The sequence below is a fragment of the Ochlerotatus camptorhynchus genome, unplaced genomic scaffold, assembly GCF_037179485.1.
Source record: "Ochlerotatus camptorhynchus isolate MF236.1 unplaced genomic scaffold, CSIRO-AGI_Acam_v1.1 ptg000778l, whole genome shotgun sequence".
Lineage (NCBI taxonomy): Eukaryota > Metazoa > Arthropoda > Insecta > Diptera > Culicidae > Ochlerotatus > Ochlerotatus camptorhynchus.
Window position 1 is genome coordinate 23,975 of NW_027041243.1, and position 20,917 is coordinate 44,891.

Genomic DNA, 20,917 nt, shown 5'->3' on the forward strand with positions numbered 1-20,917 from the left:
AAGTTCATTTTTCGTTCTTTATTCATTTTCAAACAATTAATACATTTCAATACAGTTGACGTACACTCCGACGTTTTGTGTTGTTGGCTGCACCTAGAGCATCTATCACAATTTTTGCAATCCATGCTCTTGTGCCCAAATTTTCCACATTTGAAGCATCTCAACACATTAATCGCGGGAACTATCGAGCACCGATCAAACCCTACATTTACTTTTTTCGCACATAACAAACATTGATAAGTATCGACATCGACTTCAATTACAACACTAAACTTGTTATAAGTGAAGCGTGGATTTTCAAACATGTTCACTACTTTTACATCATTAATAGCGATGTCTTCATTTTGACTTTTTAAGTAGTCAATAAAGACATCGGAGGAAAACTGATCGCTCATGCCCACTATTTTCAATCTTGGCACCGAAGTGGGAACAACAGCACTATATTTTTCACCCAGATTGCTTTCAATATCATTTTTCACATCACTTACGTTTGCTCCTGTTGCACACTCAACAATAATGGAGCCATCTTTACCATTCCTAAAATTACTGATTTTGTGTGTTTTTGGATCCAACTGAGTTTTTAAAAACTTACGAGTATCTTCGCAAGGTTGTTTGGACTCTTTCGGTTTAATCACAATGACTGGACGAGTCTTACGATTTTCTGGTTTGTTACTTTTACTATTACTGTTACTATTAGTTTTACTTTGACTAATACGACTATGTCTTTTTACAACATCCGCAAAACTCGCATTTTCTTGAAAAATAACATCATCATCATGATCACTATTACTAATTACTAATTTACGTTTTTTGCGTCTGGTATTTTTGTCCGATTCCGACTGAATCGTCCTAGATGAACTGCACGGATCATTCTTTACAGCTAATTGGTTTTCCGCATCAATTTTAAAAAATGAACTTTTCATATTATCCAATTTCTCACAAATCAAATTTTCAAGACCATTTACATTTATTCTAATATCTGCCATCCCGCTTTTAACCGCGATGTCCACCTGAGCAGCAATGTGATCTCGCATGCCAGTGATCGAGTCCGAGAGTTGAAAAACGTTCTTCATCTCTTCCTCTATCCTTTTGACGCGCGAGATCAGATCATTCTGCTCGTCACAACTCTGATCTGATAGACAACTATCACACTTGAACAGAATATTTGCATTATCTGCTATAAGCCTGGCCGCAGTCTTAGTGAGTGCCGCACAAGCGAAATGGAACGTTCCATTGCACGGACCTACACACGTAACTGGGAGCCCACTCATAGCAATAGACTGCTCGCATACATTACACACATCCATTCTACCAAATTAAACGCTAACACTGTTAGCAGCAGACATATACAGGGGAGGAGAACACAAAATAAAATTTTACCGCCACAGCTCACTATACAAATCAATAGCGCGCCGGGGGGAAAATACAAAATTAAACAAAAACTAGTTGCTAGGCAACCTTTCCTCTACTTATCCTGTTAGAAAAACACCACGGGCACGCGTTGGAATAATCCTTTCGCGGCACACGCCACTATTTCACACGAAATTATTAATTTATTTTCACAGCACAACTCAACAAAAACACTACTTTGTACGCCATACTACAACTGTTCTAGAAACTAGAACAGAAACGCACCTCACGCAATGCTGAGTTGCAGTTTCATTATTCGAGCACTATTTTGCACCAGATTTGGAACTGCTCGACTATTCTGTTTTATTTCTGAGCGAGTTTGGAAGACGAATGGAACTCTCTTTCAAATTTCTTTGGATGTGTTTAAAGATGTTTCGAAGAGCTTCACAAACAATAAACGGAGAACTTCATAGAGAGCAGTAAAGTTTATGGGACTTGATGATTACAAACATCTTCTAGAACTGTGCGTTGCGCTTATCGTGTTGCAGTTTTATTTTTGACAGTTTCAAATTATAGAATTGTCGAGTCGTTTAAAATAATTTTGAAACTCAGCATTGCGAACGGCCTTAATTCACGATGCGAGAAAAACCGTATCTGTCAGATTTTAACTTCATATGAGCGGAGGTGTAAACTGCTCGATTTCGTTTCACGTGAATTGTGAACTGCAAAAAGAGGAAATTGGAAAATGTCCACAACCTTTCATACCTTCAAATTTTACTTCGCTTCGATCTGTAACTACACGGTAAGAAAAAACTACCCAATGACTAGCCTCCATTTCTCCTTCTAATGTTATCAAAATGGAGGAGCAGAACCACCCAACAGGGGGTGGTAAAGTGTGGGAACCCAACGTTGAGCATAATCATGTTTACCTACTTTTGGGTACGACTAACTTACTTATGGGTAGAAAGCGAGTGGAAAAAAAAACGTGAAAGTCTCTTTAAAAAAGAAAGATAAAGATAAAGTGGAAAATTCCATAAGAATTGCACCCAAGTAAAGAGCCTGAATTTATAAAGAGTCGACATCTTATCCATTTGACAGGTCTAATGCTCGATTGGAATGACTTTTTCTATGACTTTGACAGACAATCGATTGTTCCAATTTTGACATGTCGTCTCTTTATAAATTCAGGCTCTTTACACCCAAGCAAATGCAAACTGTTGTATTTGTAACACCTTAACGATACACCCTTGAACACCTTGATCAAATGTACCACCTTTCATTTATTACTGTATTACCTTGACACCCAATTAACCAGTACTTTTGTACAAGAAGACACGACCTGACATTTGCTGTAAACCTTGTCTGAAGTTGGAAAAAATTGACTGTTTTTCGCGGAAAATCTAGTCATTTTACGTGTTGAGAACAGGCTTGTAAGCAGTCACGGTAGTCGACACATTTTCTGTGATAATTGACTGCCCTTGCCTCCGACACTTGCAAAACAAGCTATCATAATACACTACCAAACTAAAATGTCGTATGACAGGCTCTGTCATACGACACTGTCGCCGAAGACCGTCACGAATGTATGTATTTTAGTTTTTCTCATAACAAGAGCTGCTGATGGTGTGCTTGTGTGAATTCTGAAAATAGCAAGCAATGATGTCCTAGTTATACTATTTCTGATCAGCAATGGTTTGATTTACACCAAATTGAGGAATTAGAACGAAATCGCACATGTCATATGATAGCTATTTTGATAACTTTCTTTTAGCTCGAATGTTATTCTACCGCTCGTGTTGTGTGAGAGAGACGACGGTAGAGCATGAGTGTTCGAATACAAACAGACTGTCGTGCACGACAACGAACCGAGTGTAGTAAAAAACGTCAACTGTTTCAACCCCTGGTTGAGAAAGTAATAGTCGGTTCCGCGTTCGATACATGCAGAAAACAGGCCGTCGGAACGGTATCCGCGTACGGAAACTCGGTTTAGATTCCGTTGCAAAATGAGTGGCATACCCGTTCCAGCACCCCTGAGGCTGGGAATGAACGATAAAGAGGCGTTTAAGTGTTTAAGCTACAGTGGAGCTACTATTCTCTGGCCGCGGGCGTAACAGCAAAGCCGGCAAATCAACAAGTGGCAACGTTGATGGCGATTATGGGTGCAGAGGGAGTAGTTTTGCTGGAGGAGCTGAACCTAACCGAAGCCGAACGAGGTGCTACGGCCACATTATTGCAGAAAATCGAAGAGCATCTGGTTCCAGTGCGAGGGAAACGTGCAGAGTTCAACACTCTGTGCCAGTGAGAGGGAGTAAAAATCGATGAATTTGTGAAACGTCTAAGGAAGAAAACCGAAGGATGTGGATTTGCGGCCAATCAACTGGATGAACTCATCAAAAAGAGATTAATTGCGGGAATGCTGGACAATCAAGTTAGGAGAGAGTTGCTGAAAGCGGGTGACGTCCTAGTTAGTGACATTGTGAAAAAGGTCAAGGAACACCAACAAATCGAAGAGTTAGCTCGGAAGTACGAAACAATGTCCCACAGAGAAGAACCGTCGATGAGTACGGCGGACGCCTTGAACGTATGAGCTACGAAGCGAATAAGGCGTGCATCTATTGCGGAGGAAGCATCAAAGGGACAAAACCAAATGTCCGGCATGGGGCAAAGAGTGCTTGAAATGCGGCAAATCAAATCACTTTCGACGGGTGTGCCGTATGAAATCCGACAGCAAGTTCCGGCGTGGGAATGTTGGATAGCTCAACACACGCGGAAGATTCTGATACAGAAGAAGAGTGTAAATTCGTCGACATTGCAAAAGTGTACAGTCATGGAATGGATAGCAACGGAAAGATAATGGTGCAGCTGAAGGTTTTGAATGGGACCCAACGCAAGAACCTCGATATCCAGGTTGAAACAGGTGCCCGTGTGAACGTGCTTTGCTACAAGAATTTGAAACGTTTGGTCAATGAACACAGGCTGCAAGCTACAAATGTAAGGCTAAGATGTTACTCTGGAAAGATTATCATTCCTAAAGGTGCGGTGAATCTGGATGTAGAGCTGAAACAAGGTACCACACACATTCGCAGTGGTAAATAGAATTCATCAAAGTTCAAGATATTTACAGCATTGAATCGCTACACAAAGATTGCCACCAGATAATTCGTAAGTACAAAGACGTATTTGAGGGTGAAGGAAGATTTGAAGAATTCTTTCGAATTGAAATTGATAAATCCATTGCAGCTGTACAGCAAAAACCACGCCGTATCCCGCTGGCCTACCTTCCGGAACTGAAGAAAAAGATGAATGAATTAGAAAAGAAGCAAATCGTGGAGCCGGTCAGTAGACATATGGAATGGTTATCGAACCTGGTACTGGTGAAGAGAGGTGAGAAGCTGCGCATTTGCTTGGACCCGTGGAAACTCAATCAAGCGATAAGGAGAGCGAATCATCAAATCCCAACTATTGAAGAGATGCTGCCTGACTTCACCAAAGCAAAGGTGTTCACGGTACTGGATGCCAAGAACGGCTTTTGGCATTTGCAATTAGACGAGGAAAGCTCGGATCTGACAGCGTTTTGGACACCTATGGGAGTTTACAGAAGGAAACGTATGCCGTTCGGTGTTTCGTGTGCCCAGAGATTTATCAGAAAGCGCAACAGCAAATGGTGTCTGGGATTCGAGGAGTGAGGTGCTTGGCGGATGACATTATAGTCTTTGAATGTGGAGATACCGTAGAAGAGGCCATGGTGGATCATAATCAGAACCTGAAAGACGTCCTGCAGAGGTGCCGCGAGCGAAGATTGAAGCTGAATCGCGCGAAAGCAAAAATTGCGCTATCATCGGTCCCTTTCTTCGGACATGTACTGACCGACAAGGGAGTGATGCCAGATCCAAAAAAAGTTTCCGCCGTTTTGAATATTTCGACGCCAAAAAGCAAGAAGGAACTGTTGACGTTCTTAGGGTTGACAACGTATCTTGGGAATTTTTTGCCCAGATTAGCAGAAGTCAGCGCTCCTCTCCGCAAATTGACCCGCGACGACGAGGAGTATGGAGCTGCTGAAGCTTTTCAACAAATCAAGCGCTTGGTGACACAAACTCCTGTTCTGCGTTCCTACGATCCCGACGAACAACTGACAATACAATGTGACGCAAGCAAAGCTGGTTTAGGATGCGTTCTGATGCAAGGAGGGCGTCCAATTGCATACGGGTCGAGAACGTTGACAAAAACAGAAAGCAACTATGCACCCATCGAGAGAGAGTGTTTGGCTATAGTGTTCGCATGTAAGCGTTTTGATCAGTACGTTGCAAGACGGTCCCACGTAGTTGTAGAATCGGACCATAAACCACTCGAAGAAATCTTCAAGAAGCCGATTACGAAAGCACCTCTTCGATTGCAGAGGATGATGATGACGTTGCAGCGATACGATATTGTTGTTCAGTATAAAAAAGGCAGTGAAATGTATATTGCAGACCTTCTATCAAGAACAGCAATCGAGCAAATCGGTAACAAAGGAGACGCCGAATCGTTAATAAGTAGCCGACTCGATGCGGCATTCAAGGATATTTCGAATGTCAACGTGGTGGAGTTGATCAGGCTCTCAGATAAACGATTCAAGAAAATTGCTGAAGAAACGAAGAAGGATCAAACACTATCCAAGCTGCACAGAATATTGATTGATGGTTGGCCGGAAAAGAAGGAAGACATCGAAGACGAGCTACTAAGCTATCGAGCGTTACAAAACGAGCTGACGACGTGCCAGGGAGTCATTTTTAAGGAAGACCGATTTTTGGTGCCAAAGCAACTTCGAAAAAAGTTCATGGACAGCCTGTATACGGCACATCTAGGAATCGACTACAGTTTGCGTGCCGCTAGAGAATCGCTCTTCTGGCCTGGGATGACGGACCAGATTTCGAATTACATACGAAATTGTGAAGCGTGTATGGAGTTCAGTGCCAGCCAATCCAGACAGCCCATGAGAACTCACCAAATCCCAGAATATCCCTTCCAACGTGCAAATATTGATCTCGGAGAGATCAATGAGAATGGAAAACGACATGCTATTTTGGTAGTAGCTGACAGCTATTTCGACTTCGTGGAGGAAGACTTCATCACCGATACCAGGACGAAGAATCTAATTAATTTTTTTTTTTTTTTTTTAATTCTTTATTTAAGAGATTTTTAGCCTTAGGCTATTTCATCTCTAAAAATCTAATTAACGTGTGTAAGCGGAATTTTGCAATGCATGGTTCACCAGAAATCGTGGTTACGGATAATGGTCCACAATTCGACAATGAGGAGTGGGCCAAGTTTGCAAAAGAGTGGCACTTCAAACATGTAACATCTTCTCCGTACCACGCACAAGGCAACGGTAAAGCAGAATCAGCCATTAAAGCAATGAAACAGCTCTATAAAAAGTGCCAGAAGCAAGAACTGGATTTTTGGCAAGGCCTCTTGCAGCATCGAAACAGTCCCAACTCGGTAGGTTCAAGTCCAAACCAGCGATTGTTTTCGAGAGATACGCGCAAACAGATTGCAACCACAAGGAGCTAAACACGTTAAACAACGGATCCATGAAAGGAGACAAATAACGAAGGCCAGCTACGACAAGACATCGAAGGAACTTCCGGAGCTGCAAGTGGGTGATAACGTCTTTGTTCAACGTCGACCGGACATAACTTCGCGCTGGGAGAAGGCCGTAGTTTTACATAAACTTCCAGATCAGTCGTGCGAAGTAGAAACTGAAGATGGTGGTGTTTATCGTAGAAGTGCAGTTCATGTGAAGCCACATGCAGGATACCGAAACACAGGCAGGACACCGAACAGCAATGAAGAACCGGTTACGAAGACGACAACACCCAGGAAGGAGACTGAGGATCAGCATTATCCAGGATCAAAGCAAACCGTTTTTGAACGGTATAACTACAAGGATAGTTCGAAGAAGAGGGAAGGTGCATCGACTTCGGATGCAGTACAGGACCAGACCGAGATTGAAAACAGAACAACTGAGCAGCCATCCGTTCAAGCAGACATGGATCGATATGAAGTGAGCAGACCAAAACGTGAAATAAGAAAACCAACTAGATTGGCACAATTTGTTCCATGATTGTTCGTTTGATTTGATTACTTGTTTTTACGGTAATGGGGGGATGTTGTATTTGTAACACCTTAACGATACACCCTTGAACACCTTGATCAAATGTACCACCTTTCATTTATTACTGTACATATTACCTTGACACCCAATAAACCAGTACTTTTATACAAGAAGACACGACCTGACATGTGCTGTAAACACAAACTACTTTGACCCACTTTATCTACTTTTGGGTTCCTGCACTATAGTGCTGAGATGAGTAAAAAGAACTTACTTTTGGGTACTTTTTTCTTACCGTGTCGGCTTTGCATTGCTCTAACTCTAGATAGAGCTGGAATTAGGGCGTAACAGCCTTTATAAACAATGACTTCTCTTGTTGATTTCTAGGAATTCAAGGCACGCCTACACAAACCAACAAATCCATCGGGTAGGGGAAGTCTTCCCCTACTCGATGGTAATGTCGATTTGCCAGTGAAAGCCATGGCTTTCGTGAAATCACCGAGAAAAGTCATTGTTTACAAAAGCTGTTACGCCCTAATTCCTGCTCTATATAGAACTTTGGTTCAAGTTGTCCATACGTTGATCAAAATTAGTTTGTGGTTGTCATGACAATGATCAACAAGCCTATTGTTGTTTGGATGAAATTGACGTTTTTGTTTTGCATATATTCATCTGTCAATTTATCCTATTCCGTATTTTTTTTTCGCATTTCTATTTTTCTTGATATGCTGTAAAACTGATCGGAACAGCTTCAATACTTTTTGGTCATTGCGAACAACATAAATTTTCATAATTTGGTCAGAAGCAAAGTTAGAGTGATTTTTTTTTAAATTTGTCCATAGTAATTCCCATACAAACTGCAAATCATTTGCGCGACCTCTAAACCTTAATCAATCTTTACCATTTTTTGCACAGGTTCATATTTTTAGGCAATCATACGAACTGGAGGGTTCCCTATCAGAAATTCATCACTTTTTCAAAATGAATCCACTGAATGTTCCACCCGAGAAGGGAATTGCATGTTTGCGGCCTTCTTGCAGTAATTATCACTCCTGGACAAAAAACATTGCAATTCAACAACCGAACATCCTAGTTTTACGTAAATACTTTCACTATCCGGGTAAGGCACCTGACACAAACAACAACATCACTCTGTTATTCACCCATATAAGCCGCGTAGAGTCCATAGTGCGAGGGAAGTCCTGCCAGCGGTGCGTACGCCAAGCTCTGCGGTATGATGGTCAATCCGAGTGTGATTCCGGCGATGAAATCCGACACCCAATCCTCCCGATCGTACGTCCCGATCCAGCTTAAGATGCTGATTCTTCGCTTCACCGTGGCCTGCAGATCGCGCACACTGACCGCAGCGACACGCTGTGCCAACCGTTTGCGAAAGTTCGTTCCAAGATCCTGAAGAACCATAGTTTTTTTTTTTCGTTCCGCACTCACGGATGATCGCTAGCGAATTTTGCCAAACAACCCGACCGAACGATCGATCGAACCCGACTGAGGATGATCATGCTAATTTGGGACTATTTTCGTGGAAGTTCGGCCCCATCCAAACAAGACCGGATGGCTTGTATATTTTGGCATTTCACACGCGAGGGTCGTCACGATTACATATGCAAAGCGGCGCGCGCCACCACCGGTCACCGGTTTTCGGTGATCAGTGTTTGCTTTGAACGAAGGGGAAATCCCCTTCCCGATTCGTCGCTGCCAACCAGCGATGCCACAAATACCGATTTTTGTGTACGAAAAAAGTTGGGACCACCTTGTTTATGTTGATACCGTAAGGCGCTGGAACAAGTTTGTTAGCCCCCATTCTTGCGTCACTTCTCAATAGGTCCTATCTACATTGATCGATTCTCTGCGTCGACTTTCTCTTTGGATCACAACGGCTGTGTTAAGATATTTCCGTTGACGAGTTATTTACAAAATAGAAAGTCGATGAAGAGAATCGATCAATGTAGATTGGTCTATTTGAAAAGTGTCGCGAGAATTAACTATTTTTGAACTAAGAAACGGTATCAACTTGAACACGGGGTCCCTACTTTTTTCGTGTGCAAAAATCGGTATTTGTGGCATCGCTGGATGCCGCCGCATAGAGAAACTTTCAACGATGCTCGATGGCGGAAAGTTTCGATGAGAGGAATCGATCAAATCCAGAAAGCTTTGTTGTTGAAGAGGGATGATTTTTTCAACAGTCATCATGAATTAATGCTTTATTCAGGTTTTAATGAGCCTTTGAAAAATGATTAGTTGGCTCCGATTCATTCATCAGGTCATGATCAATTAACCAGAGCAGAGCCGAATCAGAGCAATTTGTACCCCAATTAAAGTAATCCATTGAATCATGCGGTTCACGCTAAGATCAGTAAATCCAAATCTAGATATTGTTTGCCAAGAAACACCCAAACCAGAATATGGGTAAAGGTAGGTCAACTTCATTAATGTTTGAATAAAATATTCAAACAATTAAACCACAATTCTCGCGTCACTTTTCAAATAGACCAATGTAACATATCCACCATTTTGAGAAAATCGAAGTTGAAGTTCGACAGATTTTTATTTTAACTGTTTAAAAACAATACAGTTTGCAATACTATTTTTAATGTAGTCAGTGTATAATAACGTTGAAAATTCAGAAGAAACGGTAAAATCACAAATTTTACTTTGAATTGCATGCTACAACATAGAAAAAACCACATCGGACGTTTTGACAAGTCGAGTTGTACATCGGACATGTTACATTGGACGATTTTTCTCAATGACATAATCAATGACTGTTACATTGGACGTTTTGTCTACATGATACTAGATTCCCTTTCACAGATTTCAGAGTATAGTACCTAACTTTAGATTGGCCCCGCCTTTGGAAAATAAGCACCAATCATGTTAGGCAGTCCGAATGACCGAAGTAACAATCATGTACCCATCATTTCAAACTGTACATTGGACAATTTTTGACCTATGATTATCTTAAATAAATGAAAGTAAATTTGGATGGATGTTTTTGTATCACATACACTGATAGAATAGCAATAGTTTGTATCGCTTAACTCGATTTGTTTACATTTGTTACATCGGTCTATTTGAAAAGTGACGCGAGAATTTGCTTATAATCGTAAACTTAAATGTTATGATATAGTTAACCCAAGCATGGGTAAATTTGGAAATCAAAAGTAGTTCTTGGGAGGTGGACATACATTTTAATAAATCGTTTGTTACCTCAAATCTGGGTAGTTGACTTTCAGCGTGTAGTTTCAAGCAGCTAAAACACTTTCTCGTGTACACAGTCGCTTTTTTTTAATCTTTCCAATTTCACGATCAGTGACCCATACATGCCCCGAAAAGGGGGTACGAACACAACCCAGTGCCAAAATTGTCGTTTGCCAGTTTTTCGGTGCTGGCTAGAGAGAGAGTGATAGATCAAAACTTCGCGTGTGGGGCTCTTCTCGCACCAGCTTCTACAGTACACTCCCATTATTCCGGCGAAAGAAACGAAACGAAAATCATAGATTTCAAATACAAATTTTCAATCTGACATGGGCGTGAATGGATGTGCCGATTAAAAAAAAAATAAACATCGCAACTGATTAATGAGAGTGTACTGTGTCTGTATATAGGAAGGGGTCCAACGTTGACCTATTGACTGTTTGGAATCAGCGAAACAAGTAAAAGCAAATTTGCAAAGCAACGATGATTCAGCAGATTTTCAAATTTCGGGTGAAATAGCCGGTTTTATAACCGGTGGAACTTTCCGGTGGATGGTATGTGGGTATGCGCTAGGTGTTGTGGCTCTTGGAGTGAAATGGTGAGTTAATAATATCTGAAGGCCATACATACGACAGAGTGGGATTATGTGCTGTTTTTTTGATACATTTTCTACGAATTCAAACCCACACACTTTGACATAATTAATGTTACACGTGACGGAGGTCATCTTTGACATAGAGGATGAGACGCATGACAAACATGTCATGTAAAGTGCTCCGAGACTAAAAAGTTCGTTACTCGACGAAATTGATCTGAACTTCGCATGTGTTATTACTTAATATTATGTCACTTTCAGAGCACCTAAATTTACATGAATTTTGCCAAAGCTGCGTTTTGATAAGGCAAGTCAATTGATCTACTCAGTTGAATTCAATTGGCATGACAAGTATTCCCTCTAACCTCCACTGGTCGCCAGTGTTATTATGGAAGAACTCTCTCTACAATGTCGCATTTATGGTCATTGTAGACAGCTTTAGTCCGGGAGTTAGAAGGTGATAGCTCTATTGCAGATCCATTTCAGAATGTCTGGAGAGTCACTTTCAATTTCAATAAGCCCTGGATGTATGTATAACCTCTATCAATTGGTTACATTCTCCCCCCAAACAACGCGAACTCGGTCTACACGAATTACATTTACGTAGGTCTCGAATGATTCCGTTAACGTGAGGGAATCTCGTAAATGGAGTACACGTAGCATATGGGATTTGACCTGATAGGGACCAACATGGAATATCTCGCGATCCTAGAAATATAGAAGGTTACTGTATTGGACAAAGTTGTTCATTGGATCAAGACCAAAGGGTAGGTCACTCAGTACAGTGTGCCAAAAACACAGTAGGGCACACCATGGCTCACTCATTGGCACTGTTTGGCTCCCGTGGTACATATTTTTTGCGATCTCTAAAGTAACTGGCATCACTGCATTATTTCTACGAATGCGCAGCAAGGATATGTAAAAATTTGATTGTTGACACAAACAACTTTCGGTTTCCGCAACAAATAATTTCGCAGGAGCCTCCAACTTACCCGTACTGCTATGGTCCGGAACCGGAGCAACGGAAGATGCCGACGTCACGACGACGACCGGGTGAATTTAATATGAATCTTTGAAAGTCAATGCAGAAGTGCAGAAACTGTCATGGAATTGGGAAGTTAATGCACTTCTGTATTGATTTCCAGATATATCACGGATTTTGAAGCAAAAACATTCACTAACATTGCCTGTTGTAGAGCTCCAGACATACACACTTAGAAATAACCAATTTTACACTTGACGGAATTCATCTTTAACATAAAAGATGAGACGTGAACAAACATGTCATGTAAAACTAAGTACTCCGAGAATTAAAAGTCAATTACTCGACAAAAAGTACACTTGATTGATCTGAATTTCGCACCTGTTATGACTAAATTTTATGTCAATATTGACGCTCGTATATGTCAGTCTCAGAGCACCTAAATTTACATGATTTTTTCTAAGTGTGTAGATACGCATCCACCATTTTATTTTTAATGAGTGACTACATTTAGATTTAAGTGTTTCGTTGAGACTATCAAGTCAGATGGACTATAATAATAATAAATAATCCTCATCTTCACTATCTACATCATCCAATATCGAAAGGCTGTGTGGCGACATGGACAGTTCCGTCTGGCTGGAGCAGATATTTGCATCTATGTAGTATTTCTACGGATTGATTTCGACGATTTTGGAAAAATTGAACTGTGACGAATTGATTTCCTGCGTCATCCAGGAGGCGGCTCCAGCAGCTCCTGGATGGTGATCCGAGTTTTGGGATTCTTGTCAACGGATTTCCTCAACGTCCACGAATGGGTTCTCGAAGAATAGCAACACGTACAGTGTCACACAGAGAGCCCACCTTTCCTGTTCAAGGCAGGAGTAGCGGTTGCCTACCAACACTCCCGGACTGCAGTACATGGTCGTGCCGTAGAAGGTAGAGAAAAGTTACTCTTCCTGTACGAACGTCGCCGATCCGAAGTCAATCAGCTTGATATGGGAATGGTGATCGATGATAACGTTCTCATCTTTGATGTTCCAGAATGTTCAATGAGTGCATTCTCAGTGTTCCTAACCAGCGTGTGATGTTTGCAGTACTCTTCTTTTTCTTGTTCGCATTTCAAGCTTATTGCTTAGCGCATATTAGCTTATTGTGTGCTCTCAACTTAGTGTTCTAAATGCACTTCCACAGTTATTAAGAACTTTCGATGCCAATACCAATGCATGAATTTGTGTATTGTGTGGCAAGCACAACGATACTCTATGCCCAGGGAAGTCGAGAAAATTTCCAACCCGAAAGATTCCCTCGACCGGACTGGGAATCGAACCCGCCGCCTCCGGCTTGGTAATACCGTGCCTTTACTGACTAGGCTATGAGGCCCCTGGTTTGCAGTACTCTCTGTGGATCAAATCTTCATCGCACTGCGACATACGGGAGAGTAGCAGTAGTATTCTTGATGGGGGCTGCCCATTCTGTTGAGCTGGCGTTGTCGTGACCATTGTCTGAGTGAGAAAATTCCGAACTTCTGTGCACCAACCTTTAGGTCTTGATCCACTGAACAACTTTGCCCAAGACAGTAACCTTCTATATGTCCAGGATCGCGAGATATTCCATGTTGGTCCCTATTAGGTCAAATCCCATATGCTACGTGTACTCCATTTTCACGAATTCGATTTACGCGGTACGTATTACGCGAAGAGCGCGGGGAGACAGTGTATTATTATTACACACACACACATACTTCCAGTTTCAAAATATTCTTTTGAATCCTGGCACGTAGGGGAAATGCCTCTAATGTTGGCCTATGGATCTAAGATTAGGCCCATCGCTTAAAATCTGCTATTTATCAATTTTATCTAGATAAACGCGTCATTGGGACGGTACTAATGGACATTTTTGGTCGCTATTGAAAATTTAGTCAATTGCTGAATTTAAGTATGGGCCCAAATTAGGAGCATTTAGGCCGACGTTACATCCATTTCCCCTATTTAGTTTATGTTTTTTTTTATTGTAAAAAGTATTTGGACTGGTCTCACCATATTATTCTAATCCATGTGCTCCTTAGTTCTGTTTTTCTCTACACTTTGCATCTCATTTCTGGATTCACCTTTGTCCAAGGGGTGAGACAGGGCTACTCTTAGTTGCTTTTTTGCAGCGAGTAGCTCGCGAGTAACTCAATGTACCTCAATATTTAATCGACGTTCATCGATTTTTTTTCTCTGCTTACTCCGTTTACTCCCTTTAAGAATATGCTTTTCATATTAGACGTCAGTTTTGTTTGTAAACAAAGTAATCCCAATTGTATCCTGCGGCTTTCGAATAGCTTGAATATTATGGAAGAACCTGTGCCGGTTCCTGTTTACTACCAGCAAGAACATACAGTTCCAGCCAGCTTTCAGCAGCTGTTCTTTCTTCTCAGCAGCCAGTCCCAGTTGTCACTTAAAAAAATCATCCAGTAGTCGTAAGAGCAGTAATGGTAATAACTAACTCCGATCGCCTTCTCGTTAGCACGATGCAAATTAGCTACAGCGTGAAGATCCCATCACAGCACATCAAACATAGCGTGGTGAGCAATATTCCAACCGTGGCTCCTCCAACAAAATCCGCCGCTACAGTTTCCGATTTAGAAAACATCTCCCCGGTGGGGCAACAATCGATTAACACCCAATTCCAGCTCCGACGGCAACGCTACCAACCATTACCCCCGCGGAATGTTCAGCCAGAGTAGCCGCCGTCATTTCCCAGGCCGAAGAGGAGGAGGACGTTGAAGTAACCGCTACCAATGTTTCCGGCGAGTGCGATTCTCGTTTCTCAACCGGACGAAATCGAAGTGAAAACCGGTCAGGAAGACGAAGAACACATCAAGCTGACAGATAATCTTCGTCGAGTTTCTCTTTTCATTCCCACGGCCATGTTAAGACCAGGACCGTCATGAGACGTGATTAAGTTCACAAGATCGCTACCAATCACTCGATATCGTCAGCGCTGCCGCTACGGACTTAGCCAACGAGAAACCGAAGAACACACGTATGTAGTGAGGTTCTACTTTAAAGGAGACTGCGTAACAAAATCACGGTGGTGTATCGCAGAAACGGTACCGTATCAGGATCAGGGCTTCTGCCTGTCCTTTTTTTCATGAGCAGTCAACATAACCATTCATTCAATTGCAAGCAGTCCTTTGTGTGCGGTACTTCGTATAACATCCGTTGCTCCACGCTATTTTTCGCATTCATTATTCCAAATGCACAGCTTTACGAAGAGGTAGAAAAATAAGTTTTTGCTGATTCAGGATCATCCGGAAGGCACAGCAGAAGCACCAAAAGAGGAAGGATGGATGTCCACCGTTACTACAACGGCACAGTGGTAATTCAGAGCTCGGTTCGCAGTTTCATCCAGCGGCAGTTTGCCAAGCCATGGGAACGGGATTGCTTCGACGAGTATTCCCAACAAACATTCAATGTTGAATAAGAGCTTATTCAGAGAAAACTGAACTTCGTCAGCTAAAAAATGGCTTATTCAGCTTTTAATCAACTCAAATTGTTTGTTGGGTTGTAATACGTGCGGGGTACGTAATTTGCCGGATTTTGTGTATTTTGTCAGGCAGATCGAGTTTTTCCGCCTTATCAAGCCGGACAACCATTCGCCCTTGGTAAGTGTAAGGCAGCTAGGCAGCAATAGGTTTCGTTCACGTTCAAAGCTGGTAAGGTTTGAATGAAGATTATCAAGCAGAGATTTTTTTTTATATTAATTTATTTAAACAGGCTCAATCGAATAAACTTTACAGAGCCGAGTTATCATTTGCATTATACACGAATAATGTCTTAAATCTAGAGTTAAAGGAATTGAACCGATTACTCGCGGTCGTGTCGAGGTTAGTGGAGATTTACAATTTTTTTGGATGGGGAAAGGGAGAAGGAGGTTTGAAATATGATTTATTATACAAATATTTAATTAATCCTAAAACATGAACTTATTTCTATTCATCTTGAAAACAAACATTAAAAAAAAAACTACACGCACAATACACAAACTAAACACAAGGTTAATCAAACTTACAATCTAAGGTTAGTATTCTTAAAGTAAACATATATGAGTTTCATAAACTCCAGATCACGTCTAGCCAAAATATCCCGAACTGGAACATTAGGTTGTCTACCTCGAGCCCGAAGGGAATCGCACAGCTCAGATCTGACTCCACGATGCTCAGCACAAGACCAAATAATGTGATCGGCGTCTTGGAAACCTTGTCCACATTCACAGAGATTGCTGTCTCCCAGCCCAACACGAAACAAGTGAGCGTTTAACGAATAGTGATTGGACATGAGGCGAAACATCAGACGAATGAAGTCTCGACCCACATCCAACCCCTTGAACCAAGGACTCTTCGACCCCTTAGGGATGATCGAGAATAGCCATCGTCCCAAACTTCCTTCACTCCATTTATTTTGCCAGCTGGCGAGCGACTGTTGACGATAAATGAAGAAAAATTCATTGTAGGCGATTTGTCGATCGTAAATATCGCCTTGCATAGCGCCCACCTTAGCAAGTGAGTCCGCCTTCTCATTGCCCGGAATCGAGCAATGAGATGGGACCCATGCAAAGGTGATGACAAAAGATCTTAAAGATAAAGCACTCAGAAGCTCTCGTATTTTCATGAGAAAATACGAGGAGTGCTTTACCGGCCTCACGGATCGAATAGCCTCGACAGAACTGAGACTATCCGTAAAAATAAAATAGTGATCTGGTGCAAGTGAGGCGATCGTTTCTAGCGTATAGTATATTGCCGCCAGTTCAGCAACATATACGGAACAAGGAGCTTGAAGCATTCGAGAGGCGCTATGAAATTCGTTAAAAATACCAAAACCAGCGGACGACTCTATTAGTGATCCATCTGTGAAGAACGATCTTGCGGAATCAACTTGGCCAAACTTTGCAGCGTAAATTGACGGAACAATCATGGAACGATGATGTTCTGGGATTCCACGAATCTCCCGCGTCATAGATAAATCAAAACTAACTGAATTGCCGAAGTCGGAGAAGCATACACGATGGGGATTATGGTGTGAAGGGCTGACATCCTGAGTTATATACACGTAGTACAATGACATAAAACGAGTTTGAGGGTTTAGCTCAAGAAGCTTCCAAAGTTTTCGATTACCAGTGGGTTCATTACTTCACAACGGGTGAGGAGCCTGAGGGACAATTCCGAAAACCGATCCGATAGTGGCAACATGCCCGCCAACACTTCGAGACTCATCGTATGAGTCGAGTACATGCATCCTAACGCGATACGAAGACAACGATACTGGATACGTTCCAGTTTGATGATGTGAGTTTTAGCCGCCGACTGGAAGCAAAAACTACCGTACTCTAAAACCGATAAAATCGTTGTCCGGTACAACGTTAGAAGATCTTGCGGATGAGCTCCCCACCACGTTCCGGTAATTGTTCGGAGAAAATTGATCCTTTGTTGGCATTTTCGTCTCAGATACTCAATGTGGGATATCCATCTAACTGGATAGCCCAAGTAGACAAATTGTCTAAGGTATCCTGTAAGGGTCCTTGCAGGTTGACCCCTTTGGGCCCTGTCATAGACACTACGCCATCATCTGCAAGTTGTCTCAACGTGCAGTTGTCACTTAGACAATTGTCAATTTCTCTGACATAGAAATTGTACAAAAGGGGGCTTAAACATGAGCCCTGGGGGAGACCCATGTAAATAAATCGAGAAGCTGTAGAGTTTCCATGAGAAAAGCTCATATGTTTCTCTGACAGCAAATTGTACAAAAAGCAGTGAATCCAAAATGACTAACCAGTATATGACAAACATATGATCATTGTTTTGAAATTTCATGACAAAAAAATGTTGTATCTTTATCATTGTTGCAAGCTTGACGCAATAATGATAAATAACGAGGTTTTTTTTATCATGATACACAAAATGTTTCACATCTCATTGTTGCTTACGAAACATATAAAGGCTTTTAAGTAGAATGCTTTGTACGCGACAGAAACGAAATTAATCATGTCACATGTTGCTCTTGCCGAAGAGAGAAGTTATTTAGTTATTCTCTCTCTGATGTATCACTTTTCATTCTCGTACTACTATCAGCTTTGTTTTATGCAGTCTAGTCGCAGCCTGCTTTTCTTTTGCTACCTATTTCAGTTGCTTATATACTGTTCGTGAGTGTTGTGAAATCATGAGTGCGTCGTTCGGAGACGAAAAATCAAACGTATCCGAAAAAGTTCGTTCGGTATTCGTGTTGGAAGATGGTGCATTTAGGTGCAGTTTGGGCACCAACTGTAAGTTCTCGCCCAAAAAAATTATTGTGACGAACTGCCTCAGGCACATTCAAACTTTTCACCCTGAAAGTTTCAACGTTTTAAAGTTGGGAAAAGAAGTAACAGAGGAGGAGATTGCCGCTCGTGGAAAAAAGCGTCCGAGGAAGGAAGAAGTGGTAACAGTGCGGGTTGCGAAACAAAAAGTTCTTGGGGGGTTGATAAAAATTGTGACCTGTCATAATGCTCCCTTCGCCGCTGTCGAATGGGAAGGTGTCCGTGACATTGTTGATCCTCTACTGAGAGCACTAAATGTTAAGATTAATAAACAGAACATTGTGCAGTATGTTAAAGATACGAGCAATAAAATGGATGTGTACATAAGGGAAGAAGTGAAAGATGAGATGGTGTGCCTCAAATTAGACACAACATCGAAAATGAATCGCAGTGTTCTTGCGGTCAGTATTCAGCAGTACAAAGAGCTGAAGTTGATAAGACGATCCCTCGGTAAGTACTTTGTTTTTCTGTACTACATTGGCACCTTGAGCCTACTTTCCCCCGGATAAAGTGTGTGTGTGTGTGTGTGTGTGTGTGTGTGTGTATGTGTGTGTGTGTGTGTGTGTGTGTGTGTGTGTGTGTGTGTGTGTGTGTGTGTGTGTGTGTGTGTGTGTGTGTGTGTGTGTGTGTGTGTGTGTGTGTGTGTGTGTGTGTGTGTGTGTGTGTGTGTGTGTGTAAGCGTGATTGCCTCTATCCCCAAAGGGCCTGGGTTCAATCCCAGTCGGCACCACTCCAAGTTGTCCTTTGCTCGCTTTCTACTACTATATACAATTTTCACACTGCCGTACTCTAACATAAATATCAATTCTATACTTTCATCTCCTCATCTATCGTATAAAATGTCCACTCTTAGTCTAAAATTTTACGTTAAGCATCTCCAACTATAAAGGTAGACGTTATGTTCTTTTTGTAACGTAATTCTTTGCAACATGTTTTTCGTCTCAATTTTATTACAGGTGTTATTGAACTACATGAAAAGCATACAGCAGAATACCTGAAAGAGAAGGTAGAAGAGCTCTTGAACAAATTTGGAATAAAGCGTTGGCAAATTTATTCTGTGACAGTGGATAACGGAAGGAACGTAGTTAAAACTGTTGATCTTCTGAGCGAAAAGGAAGTTCAGCAACCTGAACCTGAAGTGAGTGGATGTAACCCAGATAAGCAGGACGATTCTGAAGATGTTCCAGAAGACGATAATGCTTACACTCACTGTGAACAACTGACGGATGAATACGAACAGTCACTAAGTCGTGACCTTAAAGTCGAGTGCATTCGGTGTGGTGCACACACCATTAATCTTGTAGTGAACGACGTTACGCAGTCGTCAGAACGTGATGATGAGTCGATTAAGCATATTGTAAAAGTTGTGAAAGCATACCGCAAAACTGAATTTAAGAAAGCGTTCAAGTTTTCACAAACTCAACTGCCACCCATTCCTAATAAAACTCGATGGAACAACTATCATGCAATGGCATCCATTCTTCTTAAGTACCGGGATTTTTTCGTGAATCTTGGCTCGCAGTACAAAGAACTTGGTAAGTTGATTTAAATACGTTAGATTAAGCTTAATCGATTTCAAATCTGGTCCTGGTAATTCTTACAAAATTTTTGCTCATTTGAATTTGAATTCATACTGCACTGATCCTTTGAACCACTCTAATCTCCAGCTTATTGAACACTCAATAATCTCACGACTCACTAATCTGGATACCATTAAGATGAATCACTAAGAAGACTGGATGACTGAATTTTAACTCCCTGCTTGTGAAGTTGAAGTTTCAAGATAAAGTTATCTTTAGATATTCACCTTAAAGTGAGTAAGCTTGGGCTATCTGCAGGCTTTGCTGTGATTTTAAATACATACATACAGAAATTAAACTGTTGGATTATCGATTAAAAAAAAAGTTATAAGCTGGGGAATATTGTTAGTTCAATATACAGCCTATAGGGTTTTCAGATATGTTTGATATCCTAGTTTTTCTCTATCTAATCTAATGAATGCCTAAGTGCTGAGGTACACCGGGGCAAGTTAGAATGGTAGTTACTATAAGTATAACTACATTCATGAATAGCATGAATACGGTTTATTGCACTTAAACTTGTAACGAATTCTATAGGCTGTAGTGTTAAAAATAAATAAAATATTAAAATATTAACAAATACCCTGATCAATCATCATTACCATGCATTTTACAGATCTGTCCGATTATTGGAAGAATACAAAGAAGCATTCCAACCACTGTATGAAGCATCTTTGAAATCCCAGAAGGAAGAGTGTCCTATAAGTCAGTTCCATATCGAGTGGCTTAAAGCGTACGGCCAGGTGAGGGCCTTAAAAGAG

General features: G+C 41.4%; 1 protein-coding gene across 2 annotated transcripts in view; it reads right to left on the reverse strand.

The window, feature by feature from the left end:
- The window catches only part of LOC135715010 (sodium-independent sulfate anion transporter-like), a 140,629-nt gene that overhangs the window by 13,125 nt on the left and 106,587 nt on the right, over positions 1-20,917 (reverse strand). The window contains exon 1 of one of the 2 annotated variants that reach the window (XM_065238419.1): positions 8,608-8,866. The exons of the other annotated variant lie outside the window; for it this stretch is intronic. Coding sequence (XP_065094491.1) covers positions 8,608-8,866 — 259 coding nt within the window. Of the gene's footprint in view, positions 1-8,607; positions 8,867-20,917 lie in introns of those variants that run through there. 2 annotated transcript variants of the gene reach the window in all.